At 45.8% G+C, this 22598-nt stretch overlaps 1 protein-coding gene across 2 annotated transcripts in view; it reads right to left on the reverse strand.

Annotated features, from left to right (window-relative positions):
* Window positions 1–22598, reverse strand: part of PDLIM2 (PDZ and LIM domain 2) — a 64081-nt gene that overhangs the window by 26263 nt on the left and 15220 nt on the right. For both annotated transcript variants that reach the window (XM_035139380.2, XM_035139381.2), the window contains exons 2-4: window positions 20600–20720; window positions 13768–13919; window positions 1335–1404 (exon numbers count right to left, since the gene is read on the reverse strand). In XM_035139380.2, the coding sequence (XP_034995271.2) occupies window positions 1335–1404; window positions 13768–13919; window positions 20600–20692 (315 nt within the window). In that variant the 5' untranslated portion in view covers window positions 20693–20720. The remainder of the gene's footprint in view (window positions 1–1334; window positions 1405–13767; window positions 13920–20599; window positions 20721–22598) is intronic.

Below are 22598 nucleotides of genomic sequence, written 5' to 3' on the forward strand. Positions count from 1 at the left end.
ATAAATCATACACAGGCAAATAAAGAAAGACATTATCCCAATACAGTATTTGAGTTAAATGAGACAAGTATAAGGAATGTTGGAATGCAAAGCATCCATCAATGTTTGTGTTGTCCAGTGGTTTTCACTTTGTGCCTATTTGTAATGTTAACTTTTAGGGAGAAGGAATATTACAGCCCTGATCTCTATAGTATGGCAGATGAGCTGCAATATTAATGCAGTGGTGGGGAACTTCTTTTTTAGACCAAAGATTGCAGTTCGTAGTTGGGGGCGCATGCTAGTGGTAGCTGGGGCAGTGGATGAGACTCTGTGGATGACTCTGTGGATGAGACACACAGTCCAGCTGTGGCCCAGCAAACAAGTTTCCACAGCTACAGCTCTCCATCAGGGAAGCAAGAGGCCAGTTCAAAAGCTCAAGCACAGATTCCTGCTAGGGAAAAAAACTGGAGGCAGTTATTGAACAGGTTCAGTGAGAGGTATAACCCAGGCAGGAGATGTGGCCTGTGAAGAGTTCTGAAGGCCAGGTAAGAGGTAGCAGGGGGCCACACTTAGGTTAGATTTGCATGAATGGGTCAAGGGAACAGTGCCCAGTTGCCTTTCTGTATGTGACGAGGAAAACAAAAAGGCAAGTAAAATCATTTTATTCCTGTTAAATAATTAGCTCTCTTAATAAATTGTTATGCAGCACAGTTCTATGTAAAAGTAAAACCCACTGGTTTATTCCCTAGGTACTATTTTCTAAAGTTTTATCAGATGTATTTTTTAATATTCTGTCTTGTTTTAATATTTTTAATTTTATTTATTGATGTTTTCAAATCTCTGTTAGTCACTTTGACAGCAATAAAAAGGTAAAGGGACCCCTGACTGTTAGGTCCAGTCGCAGACAACTCTGGGGTTACGGTGCTCATCTCGCTCTATAGACCGAGGGAGCCGGCGTTTGTCTGTAGACAGCTCATGTGTCCACCAGGGTCATGTGGCCACCATGACTAAGCCGCTTCTGGCGAACCAGAGCAGCGCACGGAAACGCCGTTTACCTTCCCGCCAGAGTGGTACCTATTTATCTACTTGCACTTTGACGTGCTTTCGAACTGCTAGGTTGGCAGGAGCAGGGACCCAGCAACGGGAGCTCACCCTGTCGCAGGGATTCGAACCATCGACCTTCCAATTGGCAAGCCCTAGGCTCAGTGATTTAGACCACAGCGCCACCTGCATCCCTTGACAGAAATATGGGGTGTAAATTATTGACAAAAATACATGCATAAAATGCATGGTTCAGGATGCCCCACCATGTACTTTAATCTAGAGATTGGTGTCAGAAGCAGAGGGGTGCTCACCTGAAACCGTATGGACAACAACTCTGCTGAACTCTCACCATTTGTCTGACTGGGAGAAAATTGTTGAGACCTGGAAAAGAGATGAAGAAGATTGATAGGGAACAAAATAGTCAGTGGGCTAGCAATTTCCTTGACCTCTGTGCTACTCAAAGCAACCACCCGCAAGGCCTTATAAGCAGGTGACCCCCTCCAGTCTTGCAGTGCATCCACAGGGTTCAAAGGTCATTAAATAATGAGATGCCACCTCTACCCCTAAGCTTGTAGAAGTTGATATACTTACAGCAAAACATTCTAAGTGGTTAACATATTAATATATAAAATGCACTCAAATTACAAATGGAAATTTAACACACAGTATCATATCTTTTTTTAAAAAAATGACATCTAAAAATTGTGTTCCTAGCTGTCATGATTACAGGAGCAGTATAATGTTTATTGTGTGACCAGCATAGGTTGCAAGCAGAATTAGTCAAGGAAAACACAGAAAATGTGTGACCAGTTTCTACTCAAATCTGAGGAACCAGGGGGTAGTTTTATTTTGGTATGTGCTGATTTCAAAAAGTGCTAAGATTTCTGGTCTGGTGTGTGGACCATATCCCCATTAGAACCTTGAACATTGAGTAGCCCTCCCATGAACACACACACACACACACACACACACGAGAGAGAGAGAGAGAGAGAGAGAGAGAGAGAGAGAGAGAGAGAGAGAGAGAGAGAGAGAGAGAGATTGCTTCTCCCACAAGGGTGTTCACTATATGGCTTTCAAATGAGGCACAGATGGCAAGTATGAGAGCTACCCTAATACTGCTGCCCTCCCACCAGGATGAACAGAGAGCTGCCATCCCATATATGGATCAAAGCAGCCTTGTACTACCCCTCAACTAACCTCCATCAGAGGAGGTGCTGGCTCCAGCCGCAAAACAAGGGGAACGGTTGGATACCTCCCCAATCCCAGACTCTGAAATTGGCGGGGTGGCGGGAGAGATGCGGCTGCCTTTATATTCTCTCAAGAGGAATGCATCTGGGGCTTTGATGTAGCTGAAATCTGGAATTCGTTAAAGGGAATTAAATCAGGCAGGGGAGGGTAGGCAGTGCAGTGAGATGGGGAATGCAGAGAGCAAAGGGGATGACAAATAGGCGGGATATGGCATACCCCACAGGGCCACATCTTTATGGTAAGCATGCTTCAAGGATAGTTTGTATTCTTTGGGAAGTGGGTGGGAGGAATATTTTCCAGATAGCAGTCCAAGCCCAGAGGTGTTTATTGCCACGAAAAAGAAAACCACAATTACTTTCAAGGCCTTTGACAAGGTGCCCCATGATATTCTTGTAAAGAAGCTGGTAAAATGCGGGCTAGACAATGCTACCATTCAGTGGATTTGTAACTGGCTGACTGACCGAACCCAAAGGGTGCTCATCAATGGCTCCTCTTCATCCTGGAGAGTAGTGACTAGTGGGGTGCCACAAGGGTTCTGTCTTGGGCCCAGTCTTATTCAACATCTTTATCAATGACATGGATGATGGGCTTGAGGGCATCCTGAGCAAGTTTGCAGATGACAGCAAATTGGGAGGGGTGGCTAATACCCCAGAGGACAGGATCACACTTCAAAATGACCTTAACAGATCAGACAGCTGGGCCAAAGCAAACAAGATGAATTTTAACAGGGAGAAATGTAAAGTACTACACTTGGGGGGGGGGGATGAAAGGCGCAAATACAGGATGGGTGACACCTGGCTTGAGAGCAGTACATGTGAAAAGGATCTAGGAGTCTTGGTAGACCACAAACTTGACATGAGTCAACAGTGTGATGCAGCAGCTAAAAAAGCCAGTGCAATTCTGGGCTGCATCAATAGGAGTATAGCATCCAGATCAAGGGAAGTAATAGTACCACTGTATTCTGCTCTGGTCAGACCTCACCTAGAGTACTGTGCCCAGTTCTGGGCACCACAGTTCAAAAAGGATACTGACAAGCTGGAACGTGTCCAGAAGAGGGCAACCAAAATGGTCAAAGGCCAGGAAACAATGCCTTATGAGGAACGGCTTAGGGAGCTGCGTATGTTTAGCCTGGAGAAGAGAAGGTTAAGGGGTGATATGATAGCCATGTTCAAATATATAAAAGGATGTCGTATAGAAGTGGGTGAAAGGTTGTTTTCTGCTGCTCCAGAGAAGCCATGGGCATAGCCAGCGAGGGGTGGGGGGGAGCTGCCCCTCCCAGAAGCAAAAAAATAATAATCACTCCCCCCTTCATTTTATACCTTACTCATCTCATCATCATCATCCCCACCTACCCACTTCTCACCCCCCCACTCCCACTTTTGTCACTGTTGTTTGACTGCTGGTTGGCCTGCCTTTAAATTGAAACCTGCTTGTCTGACTATTTTTGAGAGGGGAGCCTTCCCCCCCCCTTTTCTTTTTTTTAAAAATAACAATAATTAAAATACTGTGGTAGAAGGCTGGGTGGAACAAAGCCGGGAAGCTGTTAAAAATTTGGGAGACTGAAGCAGGAGACCGTGTTGGGCGCAAAAAAAATGCAAGGGGAAGAGGGGGTCAACCCCAATGCATTTTAAACCTCCTCTCAAGGAATGGTAGTGAGGGGAGAGGTGGGCTGAAGAGGGCCACGAGGAAGCACAGGCCCAACCCGTTGGAGGAAGGCCTGAGCCCAGAGTCCCACTGGGAAAGACCTCTGGGTTTTGCCTTATTTTTTCCCCTTTTAAAATATTTTTGATTTTTTAAAAAAATAAGTTAAATAATTAGTTTTTGGTTTATTAAATACAGTTATATATTACAATTATACATTTTTGTTATTTAAACTGTAAATATCATGAAATTATGGTGTTTTTCTCAAAGTGACACATCACCCAAGTTATGCTCAGTTTTTTTGGCGAATTTTGACACACCAAGCTCAAAAGGTTCAGCACTAATCCTACCTCCACTTGGCAATGTTGGGCCTTGTTGCTGCAAAAGGCCTGTTTTCAGTTGGTTGGGCCTGTTTTCAGTTGGTTGCTGTGGAATTTTGTGGTGTCATCTGGTGGCGTGGCTTTTGAGGCAGCAGTGGGTGATCTGCCTTTCTACTGGATGCTGCTGGAGTCTTCATAGCTTCTGCTGGTGACGTCTAATTTGAGCGCCACATTTTTGTGTGTTTGTTTAATCATTATTTTAGGTATGAAAGGTTTGCTTTTTTGGAAAAAAAATTATGCCAGATCCCTCACTGATGGGCATGGAACGTTGTGGCCAAATTTGTTACATTACAGTTCGGCGGTTACGGAGAAAGGCTGTTACATCTGTGCGCGCAATGCCTACATTTTAATATATATAGATAAGTAACTAGCAGGGTACCATTAGCATGGCAACCTAAATCACTGTTTGTAAGGAGGGGGTGCAAAATAATTCCCAGCTCCTAGACTTTTAAGTGAGGGACAGTCAAGGACAAAACTCCTCAAAAGAAAAAAGGCACACACAAAGAAGGAATTATTTTTCAAATCTGCATTATACCTTGGGTCCATCTTTATATCAATTTGTCTACAATGAATGGCAGCAGGTCTCCCGAGTCTGCCAGGGATTGAACTGAGGACCTACCACTAAACTAGGGTCAGACACACTTCCCATGGTGCCTGTCAAGGCGTCTGCTCTTCTCAATTTCTATTTTTTAAATTGAGGGGGGGGGTTGCCTTTTGTGGTTCTTCAATTGTGGGAGGTTGCCTGTTTTGAGAGCCCTGTTATGCTACTTTTTGTCTGTGTTTTAAAGTACAGGAGCCTAGGATTTTTGAGGGGTGGGGGGAGTCTGAGTATTGCCAGTTCTCTTATGTGAAATTCATATTTTGTAGTGAGCACAACAGGTTTCCTACATTTCCAAATACAGTGGTACCTCAGGTTAAGTACTTACCGGTAATTGGTTCTGGTAGTCCGAATTTAACCTGAAGCGAACTTTCCCATTGAAAGTAATGGAAAGTGGATCAATCCATTCCAGACGGGTCCGCGGAGGACTTAAACTGAAAGTACTCAACCAGAAGCGAACTTAACCCGAGGTATGACTGTATGCTTATGGGCTTCAAAGAGTTGCGGAGGGAATACTTCGTAAATGAGAGGCTCCCCCCCCCCAGTAATTTTTTAAAAAGGTTCTATTCATCAATTTATGCAATGCATTTCTGCATTCCTATGGTAGACTGTAGCCAACATAAAAATAAAGACACACAGATCCTTTTGCGGGACCCCTGGCCCCACAGAAGGAGGCAGAGCGGGCCTATTCTGGGCTCAGCAAAGAAGAAGCCCAGCTCCAAGCCAGTAAGATCTGGGTGGGACCAAGGCCAATAATCTGACTGAGGTAACTTCAGCCAGAGAGTTTCATGTGGAGAGCATACCTGCCAAGTCTCCTGCAGAAAAATACGGGAACAGCAGCAGCAGCGGCACTGGAATTTGTCCGGCGGCCATCTTGGGGGTGGCCGTATGGTGCCGGCCAACTTAGGGGTGGCCATGCACCCACCTCCAAGATGGGCACCGCCATGTGGCCACCCCTAAGATGGCCACCGGGCATGCCTAGAAGCTATTTCCAGCACCAGCGGCGGCCATTTTCTGGAGCCCATAGATGGGCAAACCGCCACCAGAAAAATGGCTGCTGGCAGGAGCGGATTTAAGGGAGATTTATGGGAGAGGAGCTCAAACGGGAGACCGCCGGGAAATGGTAAGGAAAAACCTTACCCTGCCCATCTGGCTGGGTTTCCCCAGCCACTCTGGGCGGCTTCCAACCGAATATTAAAAACAGTACAGCATCAAACATTAAAAACTTCCCTAAACAGGGTCGCCTTCAGTTGTCTTCTAAAAGTAAAATAGTTGCTTATTGCCTTGACATCTGCTGGGAGGGCGTTCCACAGGGCAGGTGCCACTTCCAAGAAGGCCCTCTGTCTGGTTCCCTGTAACCTCACTTCTCGCAATGAGGGAACCACCAGAAGGCCCTCAGTGTTGGACCTCAGTGTCCAGGCTGAATGATGCGGGTGGAGACGCTCCTTCAGGTATACCGGACCGAGGCCGTTTAGGGCTTTAAAGGTCAGTACCAACACTTTGAATTGTGCTCGGAAACGTACTGGGAGCCAGTGTAGATCTCTCAGGATCGGTGTTATGTGGTCCCGGCGGCCACTCCCAGTCACCAGTCTAGCTACCGCATTCTGGATTAGTTGCAGTTTCCGGGTCACCTTCAAAGGTAGCCCCACGTAGAGCGCATTGCAGTAGTCCAAGCTGGAAATAACCAGAGCATGCACCACTCTGGCGAGACAGTCTGCGGGCAGGTAGGGTATCAAGCAAGATCAAGTGGCGACTTCTCAGTCAGAACCTAAGCCTTACAAAAATCTCTCCTGAGTGTTATCTGAAGAACAAGTTTTGAATATTAGTGGTTAAAAGTGCAAGAGAGGAAATCCCCGCTTTAAACTTTACCTCAGTCACAAATTCTTTAGGTGGCCTTAGGCAAGTAAGTCACTGTTCCCTCACCCAAAACTCCCCACCTGCACTTTGGGCAAAACAGTGCTGTGCTGAAACTTCCAGGAGCATGTTCATGATGCACTTTGGACATTTGTCTGAAACATTATACACGGAAGCTGCCTTCCCCCAAGCTGGTCCAGCCAGCTCAGTCTTGTTCCCAGCACTGGGAATAGCTCCTTGGGGTTCCAGGTGGGGGACCTTCCAAGCCCCACCTGGAGATGCCAGGGACGGAACCTGTGATTTTTTGCATGCAAAGCAGATGCTCTACCACGGAGCTATGGCCCTTCCCCTTTAAAAAAAAATGCTATGTATAGCTCCTCCTATTAGGAAAAACACAGGCCCTGATGTTGGGAAAGATGGAGGGCACAAGGAGAAGGGGACGACAGAGGACGAGATGGTTGGACAGTGTTCTCGAAGCCACTAACATGAGTCTGACCAAACTGCGGGAGGCAGTGCAAGACAGGAGTGCCTGGCATGCTCTGGTCCATGGGGTCACGAAGAGTCGGACACGACTAAACAACAACATTAGGAAAATGGGTGTCCACTAGGCAGGGATGCTGCACACACTTAGAGGAAGAGGGAGAGGGATAGAGGGAATTCCTACACAAGGGGAAAACCTCCAGGACACACAGGGGGAAAAACTGTTTTAAAAAAATAGAAAATATCCTGGATCTCTGAAACCTAGTGGAGACAGAGGGTTGCAAATGGGAATTGCCTCAAAATTCTCAAGGAACAACAGAAGCAGGAAGTAGAGATCTTGGAGAATTTAGGTGGAAGTGTAAATGGAAATTGTTTATTTTAACATTCATCTCATTCCACAACAGAAATCAATTCAGCGAATATGATCTGTTTTAACTGTTGTTATTTCCAGTCCACAAATGATACATAATTCATACCACCCAAAAATTTGCACTGTGTTTCTTTTGCATTGAAATGGTGTGGAATTGTGTAATGATCACACACACACACACACACACACACACAACCATAGTGGACAGTAAGAAGCCCATCTGCAACAGAAAGAAAACAGTGCTCTTTGAGATGAACACAAGGCTGGAATGGAAAGCAAAGCTTTCTTACATCCCTAGCAATGAGCAACACACAAGCCTAAGTCCTCACCTGGCTGTGGCTGAAGGGGTCTCCAAAGAACAGTCAGAAACCCCAAAGGACAGTTAGAAACTCAGGGAGAAAAATCTGAGCTTTTTGTACAATATTCTGCACTGTCACTTCCAACTGAGGTTTCTGACATGGACCTCAATGTTTGCTACTTCAGAGAAAGAGAGACGCCCAGCACTGAGCTAACTCAAAGAGCTCCAAGCGCCCCAGGACAACTGTAGGGTGGGGTCAGGGGAGAAGCATCATGCTCCAGAGAGGGTGGAGGAGGAAGAGAAAAAGATGAGCCGAAGGCCCCGGAATGAGAGGAATGCTGCCTCCTGAAGCTCCTTCAGTTCGGTTTGTCGGTTTTGGGGTGGTGCCAAGATACCATTAAGACTTTCCAACTCTCATCTAGCATCCGCTGCATGTCAAAAGCAGAAGAAACAAGGAAAGGGGACACAGCAGTGAACAAAGAGGACAAGACAGCCAGAGAGGCAGAAGACTGAGTCTCCTGGCCAAGTGGTGCAGAAAGGCATGTTGCTGTACCCTGCCCAGCTGCTCTGCAGAACACTCATGTGTGCATGCCACAGCACCGTGAGGCTGCAAGCCAGAGCCTGCAAGCTAGGAGAGGTGTAACAAGGCCCTGTCAAGGCTCACTCGCAGGTGTTGAGTGGGACAGTTCAGGTTGAACACCAACTGCCAGGCACCACCTGCACAGCATAATGAAAGCAAAATTATATCGCTTTAAGCCATGTTAAGGGTGCTGAGAGTTGTTAGGAGGAGGCCCCTATTCCCTCACAGAGGTACAATTTCCTGAGTTCCCTGCGAAGGAGATTGTTTGTTAAACCATTCTGCAAATTGTAGCCGGGGGGTGGGAGGGGTCTCCTAGCAACTTTTACAACTCGTAGCAAACTACAGTTCCCATGATTCTTTGGCAGAAGCCACAATTGTGTAAAGTGGTGCAATACAGTACTGCTTTAAGTGGATAGTGCAGGAACTTGAGGAACCTGAGCTAGGGCTGTACCCCACTCCATAGCCACTGCCCCCAAACACACACACACTCCCTCATTATCTGAACTCAGCTGTGCTGGGTGGGGAAAGATTCATGCCAGTAGAAGACCACACCCGGGACAGCGAAGTGGCCTGTTGTCAAATGGCTTTATACAATGCAACAGTTTGCTTCTTCCCTTCCACCCTTCTCCCCACCCCCCAAGACAAGGCCAAGTTTCATCTGTCACAGAGTCTGAATCATCAGATACTACGGTAGGAGATTGCTACCAGTTTCCCCGCCCGAGGCAATATTGCTGGCCTTGCCCACATGTTGCAGTGCCCCAAAGGCTACTTCACAGCTCACTAGCTTTGCAGTCACATGCAGGCTCATGTGGGATTATTACAGACCCAGCTGGGCTTATGCAACAGGGCACAGGAAAACTCCAGCACCGGACCCAGTGGGAGGTGCATCTTTAACACTCCTCGGAGCAGAGTTATTCTGGCTTACTTCGCTTTCACAGGCCCTTTGTAAGGAGGAGAATCTGTGTGCAAACACAGAGCTTTTTTGGTTTTTGTAAACATTCTTCCAAAACAAGTATCAATTGCCACCATTAAGAGTTTGAAAAGGGACATTCAGGATTAGCAAGGAGAGTGTCAGTGGGCTGAGGTTTTCAACAGGCATCTGTCCTGTGGCTCTGTAGCATGCTTTGCCCAACAACAGAATCCCAGAAGGGCATGGCCCACCCTGGTGGTGAGACAAGCTCTCGCCCATCGCCAAAAAAGTCCTATGCGCTCTGTTGCTCCCTCTCTCTGCCACCAACGAGTTTTAATTTGCCAGCTTTGATAGTTGGATGCCAGGGGCAGCAGGAAAAGTAAGACTTGACTGCTGGGCTGTTATTTTTTTGAGCCCACCATCTGTGCTAGTCAATGAGGTTATTTAAAATGTACGCATACAAAAGCAAGTTAGTTTTTAAGGATTTCTCCCACCACCCATCAGGAAGATATGATGACACACACACACACAGCACGGGGAACCATTCTTGGCAGGCTTTCTAGTCCTTTTGGCAGACAAAAGAAATTTTGAAAGTACTTTGAGGCTCAAAAGCAGAGCAAATTTCAGGCAAATATTTCAGCTACCTAAGAGTAAGGCTTTTTTATTCCTCCTCTCCCCTCTAAGCCAACTTTCTGTTCTCATGCCTCAGATGCCTCACTCCCCTCCTCAAAAGCATTTTCTCTTGCCTTGGCATCTGCCAGGCCTATGCTTAACCAAAATCCATCTTAATTGTACAAAAACATAAAAATAAAGTAATACACTGCAATAAACATACATTGTGTAGATTAGGTTTCTGTCATAATTCCTATGGTAGAATTTGATCTTCCTTGGCCACAGAATCTGTGCGTGTAGAGTAGACACATCAGTATATATAAAGCAGAACCAGAGCAACACCAAGAAGCTGGTTTTGACTCCCTCACACATGACAAGCGACACCTCCCAAGTTCCCTTTGGCACAGAATATACAGACAAGCAGTGCCCCTTCCCCACCTCCTCCCCAAGAACAGCCCCAGGCTCTAGAACCAGTCAGACCTGGGTAGCAGGAAAACAACTGCCCAAGCGGCCTCCCTTCCCAGCTAATCCACCCCAGCTTAGCTTTGTGCTGCTTTGCAAACCACTAGCATGCTCTCAGAGCCAAAATACAGCAAGGGAAACCAAGAGTCAGTCAATTCCAGCCAACCAACCCCTGGCTCTGTCCTTATAACCCACGAGCTGTATTCAGAACAGACCTCATGCCCTATGTACACAAAAGATCAGGGATTTTAGCTGCTTCTCCCTGCACCTTCCAAGGTACAGCCAAGGAGATGGCTGGGTGCACCATTTCAGAGTGTCTGACCCCTGCAGTCCCCACATATGACAAGCAGGCCCAGAGCCAGCAATTTCACCGTAAGTGTGGGAGTGGGCTCCTAAGGCAGACCTTGCTGGCAGCAGGGAAATGTCACAATAACACAAAACAACAAACACCTTAATGCTCATAGGTTTTAATATACACTTCTTTAAGAGTAAAAAGTCCTAGTACCCTACCTGTCATCCCAGTTTGTTTGTATTAACTGGCCTGAGAACTGGGACTGGGTTACCTCTTGCTGCTCTTTTTCAACATTGACAGAAGGAGCCAGGAGTTAATCCAAGGAGGCCCTGCTCACCTCCCAAGCCTTTTGTTGTTGTTTAGTCGTTTAGTCGTGTCCGACTCTTCGTGACCCCATGGACCATAGCACGCCAGGCACTCCTGTCTTGCACTGCCTCCCGTAGTTTGGTCAAACTCATGTTCGTAGCTTCGAGAACACTGTCCAACCATCTTGTCCTCTGTCGTCCCCTTCTCCTAGTGCCCTCAATCTTTCCCAACATCAGGGTCTTTTCCAAGGATTCTTCTCTTCTCATGAGGTGGCCAAAGTATTGGAGCCTCAGCTTCACAATCTGTCCTTCCAGGGAGCACTCAGGGCTGATTTCCTTAAGAATGGATAGGTTTGATCTTCTAGCAGTCCATGGGACTCTCAAGAGTCTCCTCCAGCACCATAATTCAAAAGCATCAATTCTTCGGCGATCAGCCTTCTTTATGGTCCAGCTCTCACTTCCATACATCACTACTGGGAAAACCATAGCTTTAACTATACGGACCTTTGTCGGCAAGGTGATGTCTCTGCTTTTTAAGAGGCTGTCTAGGTTTGTCATTGCTTTTCTTCCAAGAAGCAGGCATCTTTTAATTTCGTGACTGCTGTCACCATCTGCAGTGATCAAGGAGCCCAAGAAAGTAAAATCTCTCACTGCCTCCATTTCTTCCCCTTCTATTTGCCAGGAGGTGATGGGACCAGTGGCCATGATCTTGGTTTTTTTGATGTTGAGCTTCAGACCATATTTTGCGCTCTCCTCTTTCACCCTCATTAAAAGGTTCTTTAATTCCTCCTCGCTTTCTGCCATCAAGGTTGTGTCATCTGCATATCTGAGGTTGTTGATATTTCTTCCGGCAATCTTAATTCCTGCTTGGGATTCATCTAGTCCAGCCTTTCGCATGATGAATTCTGCATATAAGTTAAATAAGCAGGGAGACAATATACAACCTTGTCGTACTCCTTTCCCAATTTTGAACCAATCAGTTGTTCCATATCCAGTTCTAACTGTAGCTTCTTGTCCCACATAGAGATTTCTCAGGAGACAGATGAGGTGATCAGGCACTCCCATTTCTTTAAGAACTTGCCATAGTTTGCTGTGGTCGACACAGTCAAAGGCTTTTGCATAGTCAATGAAGCAGAAGTAGACGTTTTTCTGGAACTCTCTAGCTTTCTCCATAATCCAGCGCATGTTTGCTATTTGGTCTCTGGTTCCTCTGCCTTTTCGAAATCCAGCTTGCACTTCTGGGAGTTCTCGGTCCACATACTGCCTAAGCCTGCCTTGTAGAATTTTAAGCATAACCTTGCTAGCGTGTGAAATGAGCGTAATTGTGCGGTAGTTGGAGCATTCTTTGGCACTGCCCTTCTTTGGAATTGGGATGTAGACTGATCTTCTCCAATCCTCTGGCCATTGCTGAGTTTTCCAAACTTGCTGGCATATTGGGTGTAGCACCTTAACAGCATCATCTTTTAAAATTTTAAATAGTTCAGCTGGAATATCATCACTTCCACTGGCCTTGTTATTAGCAGTGCTTTCTAAGGCCCATTTGACTTCACTCTCCAAGATGTCTGGCTCAAGGTCAGCAACCACACTACCCAAGCCTTTAATGCATAGCAGAATGTGAACCAATGGCCAGGAACCTTAGGGCGCTTCCTATAATGCACGCCACAGGTTGTAGCCTCACACCCCACAGTCACAGTCCCCACTTTGGACAGACGCAGCCCATTCCTATTCCTGGTGCAACCAGTACACTCGTCCCTTCACGTCTTTATCTCCAGAGTGGGCAGGTGTCAGCCTTGTATAGCCTAAATTGTTGTTGTTTTGATTTGCTTTTCATTTGAGATTCATTTAGGATTACGGAAGAGGGTGCATCTGAGCAAATGTCCAGCGCAAGAGTTTGTTTTCGAAACCAGAACTGAGCTCACAGTAACACCCCCAAAATCACTGCTGGTTCCCCCACCCCCAAGTGCCTTAGCAGTCAAATTCAGCAGTGGAGGTGGCAAACTTTTTAGGTGTTCCAATTCCAATCGTCTACAAGTTACCCAGAGAGCAACACTCTACCCTCTACTCCAGTAAGCAGAAGCTAGAGCATTTTCTGCGGTGCACTCTTGACAGGATTCATTCCTCCTCCTTCCTTTTAAATAAGGTCCCTCACTTTCAATGCAGGAACACCCATGGACCTCTGCTCAGCAACCATGGATTAAGACCTTGAATTTTATGACATTAAATGGCATTTGTGGGAGAACCAAGCAAATGGTAGAGAGCACCATACTTATCTTTTGTTAACTGACACAGACAAGAAAGGACAACCCACTGCAGCTGAAACTAAGAGCTCCTGAAACAGCAGTTCTTAAATGTGAGCAGCACAGTGACCAAGCCTGTCCCCCTTAAGACAGGAGAGCAGCTGCTAGAACTTCCCAAAGCAGCAGGATTGCAGAATGGCAATTTGTCATCCCTATTTGTCCACAACCCAAATGGAAAGGATTGCAACTGTCCGTCAAGGAAAAAATCACTAAAATGTTCTTAAGTTATTGATTATTGACATTGCTCATTCTAGTTTTGTGCCTTTCAGTATTCCTTTATTTTACTTTCAATGATGACATCATTAAAGGCACAGTGAAGGAATGAATGCTCTGATTTAACTCCCCAAAACTATCGGGCCAGGAACCTCTGGAGCAATTGCTTATGGTTATTTCAGCCCTTGCTACAGGCAACCTTACCTGTCCACCTGCAGCTGCAGCTGCCCAGAGCTCTGCTTAATCTTGTTCTGTGCTTCCACATTGAGCATCTCAGAAGTGCTCTCTCCATTGATGGAGATTATGACATCACCAGGACGAAGGTCACCTAGAGCTGCTTTGCCATGCTCAGTCACCTGCATGAAGAATGAGAAAGGCAGAGACTCAGCAAGCTAAAATGTGATTACTGGGAACAAGCCATGCTCAACTGTGCATCAAGACGAATGCAGATGAATAGCAGACAGTCTATCCCACTAGCTCCTTTATTTATTTAACATGTTAGACTGCTTAATATAATAAAATCTCAAAGTGGCAAAGGCATGCTATGGAGTTTGTACAGTTTGCTTCCACTGGCTCTGTCCCCATATCCAAATAAACATCTGCACAAAGGATTTGTCTAAATTAACCCCTATTAAGAGTCTCTGCACCCGCCCATCTTAAAGATTAAAAGTGGATTTGCCATGTGTTGTGCTTAATAGAAAAAAAGTTAATTAAACCCGACTGAAAACATTCCAGAACAGTAACAGAGTTAAATCTGCTGTAGCAAAAACATCAAAAGATTCCTGTTGCATCATAAAGGCTAATAAGTGTATTGTGTCATGGCCTTTTGAAATGTATGGCTCTGCTTCACCATATGCATTTGACAATTGGGGGAAAGAAACTAAGTCACTGTGCATTTATGCCGTAACATCTTATTATGGACTAAGCAAGTTACTGCCATGAAGACCACAAAGAATAAAATACAAAACTGGCAAAACAACCAGTATTTTTTAACAAGGCCCACTGCTTTTTGAGGAAGTGCCAATTTCAAAATTCATCCAGAGAGCTCTCTCCATAATGCTGGTCACTTTGTAAAATGCTTTTCTTATTATTTTTAAAGCACTTTCACCCTACTTTAAATCACTCCATTACATGGCACAGCAAAATCCATGTGTCCAGAAATGTGTGCCTACGGGGGGGGGGGGGGGGAGAGAGAATTGTTTGTGCAATAAGGTTGATTGTTCAATTACAACTTCCTTCAATCTTAAACTTACATTATTGGAGCGTGATGGATAATTCTAAAAACAAAGAAGTGTCACACTCCTTGTATAAAAGCATTTGACAGCCATGAAGAATTGGATATCCAATAAATAGCATATGCTGATGGTCTTTCTTATGCTGGGCTACAGATTGGTTTTGCAACATTTGAAAAATTGCAGAAATGGGGATGCTTAAAGAAAGTAAATAATTAAAAGAAGGAATGAGATCACCCAAAAGTTTTGAGCAATATCGGAGTTACTCTTTATCAATTGCTGTATTGGAAACAATGATATAATCTGAATGTAACTCAAATTACAAGGAGATTCCAACTAAACATTAGGAAGAACTTTCTGATGGTAAGAGCTGTTCAAAAATGGAACTGGCTCCCTCATGAAGGTGGTGGACTCTCCTTCCTTGGAGGTCGGATGGCCATCTGTCAGGGATGCTTGAGCTGTGATTCCTGCATTGCAGGAGGTTGGACTAGATGGCCTTGGGGTTCCTCCCAACTCTACAGTTCCATGATTCTGTAAGTGTCTTGCAATATTTTAACCATCTTTGTACTCCAGTTTCTTTGTACTATATAGTTTCTGTTAAAGATTCCCTTAAACACTGCAGTTTATTACAATAATTTATAGCATACAGTTCCATTTCAAAATAGCGTTCAAGGCAGCTACATAAATACTGAATGTTTCTTTTGTCCTGTATTCTGGAAACATCTGGATGTTAACAATGCATTATTGTGACATGTGATGCTGTTGAAATACTAATAAAGAGACCAAAACAACAACACCCTCCCTTACAACATCTGTGACTCTTATTCTAGTTTTGTTTTTGCAGTAAAGCAGTTACCACTCTCTAGCCACCATCAGCAGTCAAGTGTTGTTCACCTTACGACTTTCTCCTCTCTCAGAAAGCTGGCAATAAATATTTGTTTATAACTGAGTGAACAAATAAGGCTGTTGCCAAGGCAAAGGTGTTCAACTGGTAACCCGCGGGAGCAGGAGGAGATCTCTCTCCAGAATTAACACTGGGCTGCTCTATTCCTCAACATGGATCCCAAGACGCCAGACTGCAATTCTGGAACAAGTCAGTCAACTCACTTCAGACTCCAATTCATTTACAAATGCGAAGTCCACAGGCACCAGCTAACAGGAGGTGGGGAAAGACTTGCTAATGAAAACGTGTGGCCCTTGACTTCTGGTCTACTGCCATTGCTGACCGGTGGGAGAATCTCGAGCTCCGAGATTCTCTAGCGCCGTGAGGGAGGGGGGAGCTGCGAGAGCGCCGCGGACCCCCAAAAGAGCCCCAGATCGAGCGTTCTGGGGACGTGGGGACCATAGCTGCCAAGTTTCGGATTTGAAAATAAGGGATCAGCACCCTCACCTGTCCCGGCGACAGTCTATGATTCTCAGGGAGTGTGTCGAGGCAGTTGTTTATTGCTATGTAAATAAAGCTTTTCGTCTAGAAGACGGACGCTATCTTCGTGATTTATTGTTTGCTGCTTCTTGTTAGCTCACACACAGACTTCCAGCTGTGACAGAAGATGATTTACTCTGCTATTTTTGCCAAGAGCCGCAGCAGCTAAGGAAGCGGGCTGGACTGTTGTGATGTTTGGCAAAGCCTCTAATGAGCTAACTAAATTACTCATTAGAGAAATCTTAACAATGGACAAACATGTGGAGCCCCAGGATTCCTTTAACGGAATACCTGGCAGCAGCAATTTTGAGGGGCAGGCCCAGCCAAATCCTTACTCCTCCACCATCCAATTTGAACCAATGCCTAACTGCAACTTTACAAGTTGTGACGATTTGCTACACAGTAGGCAAAAACCACATGGCACCAGCCAATCAGCCAAGTGGACAAAATTCCTACCAGGCCCCTGATCCAAAACAGGCAACCCCATGACAGGCATAGCAATTACAAGCGCAAAGAACCCCTAAAAATAGGGAGGGAGATCCATTGCAAGCAGCAAAAGTGAAACTTCAAGCTGCTTGCTATGAATATAAAAGGCTATGGCTGTCAATCAAATAACTTACAACATACCAATTTCCCCAACAACAGCAAACCCCCAATCACACTTGTGGCTGACCCGCCCAACAAACCTAGGGATGTCTTGTTAACCTTCCACAACCCGAGCTCTCTCAAAATAAGAGAGACATTGTACACACTCCTTGGAGAAAAATGAAGGTGGAATATAAATGCAGCAAGTAAATAAACAAGTAAATAAATGTAAAATGAACTACTGGCTTTTTGCAAAAGTCTTTCCCTTTTTACTTGCCCTAAAACTTCCCACATTCTTCTTCGTTGGGTGACCCCAGGTTCCAGGACTTTATTACAAGAGAAGCAAGGGGGGCAGCAGATTTCTCCATCGACTTTCTCCCCAGCCTGGATAGCTCTGTTGGTTAGAGCTTTATGCTGATAACACCAAGGCTGCAGGTTCACACAGCTGCATATTCCTGCATCGCAGGGTGTTGGGCTAGATGACCCTCCGGATCCCTTCCAACTTGTATGAATCTATTATTTTATATCCCAATATGATGTCTCTTCCCCCTTCCCCGCCCCGAGTCGCCTTTTCTCTACCCTAAAAAGCCTCAAAAGTTGTGAATTTTCCTCACAGGGGAGTTGCTCCAGTCCCTGGATCATTTGTGGTGCCCCCGTTTTCTCAACCTTTTCCAGCTCCGCAACATCCCTCGCCCCAAGAGGGCATCCCCTCCCGTTCCAAGTGTGTACCATGCGACTGCAACGCGTTAATACTCTGCACATGCTTAGGAGCGCCCTTTTAATCTATCTTTCTGCACATGCTTAGGGGCACCCTTTTAATCTATCTTTCTACCTAAGCCTGGAGAAACCTTGACTCACCTTGCTCAAGTTCTCCCAGATAAATCATCATGAAAGGCTATAAGCAAAAGCGAGGTTCTCTTTATGCACACCTGGTGGGCAGAATACAGAATTCCCTTCTCACACAATGACCACCCAAGGGGTGATGCTGAATCGCTCAAAAACCTTCTTGGCAATGCAAACAGGCGGTTGTTGATTCAGGATAATAGCAACCTCTGAAACCATCTCAGGCACCCCAGATCACATAAACAAGTCCCAAACATCTCCAACAGAAAAGCCTGTGTTGGGATAGCCTGGCCCCAGATGACTGCCCCCAATTAACCCATACAACCACTGCAGCAAATCTAATGATAGCCTACATTTCTTCCACAGAACACAAGGCAGCATACAGGGTCCTCAGCCCACAGAGACACTGACCCATGGAAAGGCCACCCAGTCCAAATCCAATTTAAAGATAAAGAACCCAAAGGAGGGGGTGGGGCATCTCGAAGTTGCCCACCAAGAGTCAGCACCTGGACAGGAGACAGAGCAGCCACACAGGTCGCCTGGTCACAGTTTCCCCCACTAGGAGGAAAGGCTTTGCATTTTTAAAGTTCAATTATGGCCATTATTTCTACATCTTCACATGTAAATCAGCATGTGCACATTTTATTCATATTTATGTTGCCTTTTGCTCTCTTTTTTATTATGTATTTCCTGTCTTTGGGGCAAGTGGCCACCTTACTCACCAAGGCTGCTGCCTCCTGTGCCTTTAACAGATTCTGGCAATGTTTATTTTTTATTTTAAGAAATTAACACTTCCATAGCAATGCTTTGGAAGAGATTCCACTCTGATTTCAATCTGTGCCAACTGGGGGGAAAGCAGGGATATTCCCTTGCCCAGCACTGGGGAGGGAAGTAAGGAAGAAGTGTATTAGACCCCTGCTGCTTACAGTCTCCATGTGCAGCACCATAGACTTACAGTCTGTTCCAGGGAGTTGGTTCCTTGAAGAAATGGTAAACAGGATCTGTTCCCCTCATTATAAACTGAAGGGTCACACTTGGCTCAGTGCCCAGGCCAGAAAAAGGGGCAGTTTCCTTTTAGAGCTTCTGCCCCAAGCAGCACGTTAAAAAAAATATGCTCAGCATTCCAGGATGTCCTGCAAAACCCCAAAGACATTCAATGCAGGAACAGCCAGGCCAACAAATCTCTTCACTCCCACTTTTCCACAGGAAATTCCACTCAGAGCACCCAGCAAGTTGTTCAGAAAAACAGAGCCTATTTAGTTTGAGGCAATGGTAAAGGTAAAGGTAAAGGTAAGGGACCCCTGGACAGTTAAGTCCAGTCAAAGGCGACTGTGGGGTGCAGCGCTCACCTCGCTTTTCAGGCTGAGGGAGCCAGCGTTTGTCCACAGACAGCTTTCCCCACAGACAGCTTTCCGGGTCCTGTGGCCAGCATGACTAACCCGCTTCTGGCGCAACAGAACACAGTGATGGAAGCCAGAGTGCATGGAAATGCTGTTTACCTTCCTGCTGTAGTGGTACCTATTTATCTACTTGTGTTGGTGTGCTTTTGAACTGCTAGGTTGGCAGGAACTGGGACAGAGCAACAGGAGCTCACCCTGTCACGCGGATTCAAACCTTTTTTGTTTGAGGCAATACACTGTGCCTCCTTCTCCAAGTACCTGCTGAAGCTTCCAGCTACAATATAGTCAAGTGCATCTCACCTGGGTGCGCTAAAATGCAGGTGGCCCACAGATTATGTCTCGTCCACATCAGAGTTTTGTGACTGTCTTCATGTCACACACAGCACACCTGCTCATCTTCCTCTCTTGGCGAGATTTAGCAGCCCATTCCAGATAGCATCCGATTTCTATAATTCTGGCTCAAAGTTTTTGAGTGCACCACTGTGCACTATAGACTTTGGAGAACATTCAGTGCCCTCAAAGTTCTGAACAACTATTGAAAGGGGGAAACTGAAAACCAGGTGGGAGGGCAGAGGAAGAGAGTGGCTGGAAACGAAAGACTGAGGAAGATACAAGCTCAGTGAAAACACAAGTCTTTCAGGGTTGGGTCCTTTCCTGTCTCACACTCAGAAGCTATTTTAAAATGTCCCTAGGGATGGAACTGGGGACTGGCAATGGAAATCAATCAAGAAATACAAGATTTAAAAAGGGATGGACAATTCTGTTAATTTTGGTTTCTCTCAATTTCTCATTTTTTAAAAACCTTAAATTCAGCTCTCCACATTTCTGCAGCAATCTGCACGTTAAAATAAAATACCCCCATGAAAATTAATCAACATATTAATGTGAATTTATCCTAATAAACACATTTTTGTATGCTGTTTTGATTAGTATACCCAGTTTTCCAAAACAGTTTCCCCTAGTGTACATTTTCGTACATCTTGCTTGGCTGGAGATGTACAAAACCCGGGAGGATGCTTATGTTTTGTGGATTGTTTAAGAAAATAAAACAATGCAATCAAATTTCTACCCAAGCACCCCACCCTCACCAAAAACTTCAATGAGGACTGAGCATGCTCAGCAGGCAAAAAATGTTGGCTAACTGAGGGAGGGCAATGAAACAGAAAACTAGAGAAGATGGAAAATGGAATGGAGCGACTGGAACCCTGATCAGGGGTTTTCCACATGGCAACCTTTTGTTGCAGGGCCCCTCTTTTCCCTTCTTGATTGAAGGTGCCAAGTAAACAACAGCAGACAATCTTACCTTGTTAGCAGAGGGTGGTGTGGGAGTTAAGTTTCATTGCTATACACACTTTACATTTCCTTGCTGTGTGTGGCTCTCTTGCTGCCTGACTTTCCAGAGTACAAGACAGTAATAAGAAGCAGCAGGTCATTTTTCACGCAAAACTGTCTACCCCATTAGCAACGTCCATTATGTGGCCCACATGCTATAAGGTGAACTCTGCTGCACTATATGGGCAGCCAATGGGGGAGACAGGAGACAGGGTACGTACCTTAGATACTGTGATGGGCTTCCTGAAGTCCCTTCCCCCTGTGATGCGGAAGCCCCATGGAGCTGGACCCATAAGATTCACATTCACCACCATGGCAGTTCCACTAGCAGACCCTGTGGGCCTGAAAAGCAAAGGATAAGAGTGTGTTATGACAGTGTGTTACAGCAGGGAGAAGATGAGGAAGTGCTCTTGGCCCCGGAAGCCTAGGAAGCTGCCTTATGCCACCGACTCTAGTGCAGTGTTATCCATAGCAACTGGAAGCAGCTCTTTCAGGCAAGGGTTCCTTCCAGCCCTTCCTGGAGATGCTGAGGACTGAACCTGGGATGTTCTACATGCTAAGCAGATGCTCTGCCTTTGAGGTATGATTCCTCCCCAATTACCAGGACAACTCTATTCAATCATTTATTTATCAGTTGGTTATGTAAAGCTCTTTTTTTCACGCTGCTCTTTAGCTCTGAGGCTCTCAGAGCAGCACATGAAGACCAGAAGTAAGACATTTTCTGCGTTCAGGCTTACAGTCTAAAAGACATCACACCTAAGAAAAAAGATGCAGAGGGAGGATGAAGAAAGCAACGACAGGCACCAGTTACAATGACCAGTAAGTGACCAGCTGGGGTGGAAGCAGGTCAGGAGGTCTGGTGGAATGGCTGCTGCAAGTCGAAAGCTGAGAGAGGGTCAAAGGCAGCTATTCCTTCAGCAGAGGCAACGAAATAGCCCTGGGTTCCTTCTTCCTCCCTGCTCCTGCAGCTATTGCTAGGCAGCTCCTGGAGTGAACCAAAAGGCATCTGGTTCATGTATGCAAGGTGGCTTTTCTTTTTAAGGCTGGGGAGCCACCAACATCAGGCACAGCAACTTCTTGGAAACCTAAAGGTTGTTCTGCTAATGGCAGGTGGTGCAGCAGTGCCTGGATCCAGCAAGCAAAACCTCCAGGAGTGAAAGTAGCCAGTGGACAGTGTCAGAAGTGGCCCTGAATTTGCAAGCAGGGTAACCATGCTAACAACCAGCAGAAAGAGCCCTCTCAAAAGAAATATAGCGAATATTAGAGAGAGAGGAAAATCTAAGTAAGTTCCCTTTTGAGAAATTTCAGCTCAGCTACTATCAAGTTAAACTGCACAGGCACCCCCCACCCCACCCCCATATGCATGATTGACTTGTGCATGACCACTTGCATGCACAGCACTGGGAAATAAAAAAAATCATACCAGGAAATGGCAGGAGAGAGTCCTTGTGGTTTGTGAGGAAACCCTCCCCGGAGCCCAAAGAGGACATCAGTGAGGACGGAGGAAGCCCCAAAGAGACACGAGGTCCAGCGGGGCCTTATTAAGGCTGCTCAGCCTCCCTGCCTAGCAGCTGATGCATGCGGTAGTGAAGCAGCAGCACAACAGCAGCAGCAGCCACCTTTCCGCACGTCCTCCAGCCTCCAGGTGGCCCCAGAGCTTCAACTCTAGTTAAAGAAAAAGTTGTGTGGAGAGTGAGTTGGGGAGCAGGAAAAAACGGGCGTTCATAAGCTTTTTAGAGGGTGCTCTCCTACATACACAATTTTCATTTATGCATGTGGGAGCTTGGAATGTAACGCCCCAAGTAAGTGGGAGGACGCCTGTATACTGTTGTTAGTCATATAGGTAGATGAAGGAAGGAATAGGCCTTCTCATTGGAGGAGGAGGAGACTGGAAGGAGTCGGGGGCAAGTCTACTGCTGCCGTCAATTACATTTGAATAATAAAAATTCATCCGCAGTTGTTCCCCAAGTTCTCCACTCTGTTCATGGGGGCTGAAAGTACACACAGGAAAGGGATTTCGCTGAATATTCTCCAGGGCACTGGTGAAATTCTCCAACAGTTCAGCTGGAATCTTCCCCCCCAAATAAAAATTATTCTACCTCAGATATTATTTTCTAAGAATTTTTTTAAATAAAATGGCTTCTCCAGCACCTTGCAATTTCCCTCACAGAGAAACACAGTCCATAATGTCAACTTAAGGACCCTAGAAGTGGGCTTCCC

Source organism: Zootoca vivipara, chromosome 15, assembly GCF_963506605.1.
Source record: "Zootoca vivipara chromosome 15, rZooViv1.1, whole genome shotgun sequence".
In the NCBI taxonomy this organism is placed as follows: domain Eukaryota; kingdom Metazoa; phylum Chordata; class Lepidosauria; order Squamata; family Lacertidae; genus Zootoca; species Zootoca vivipara.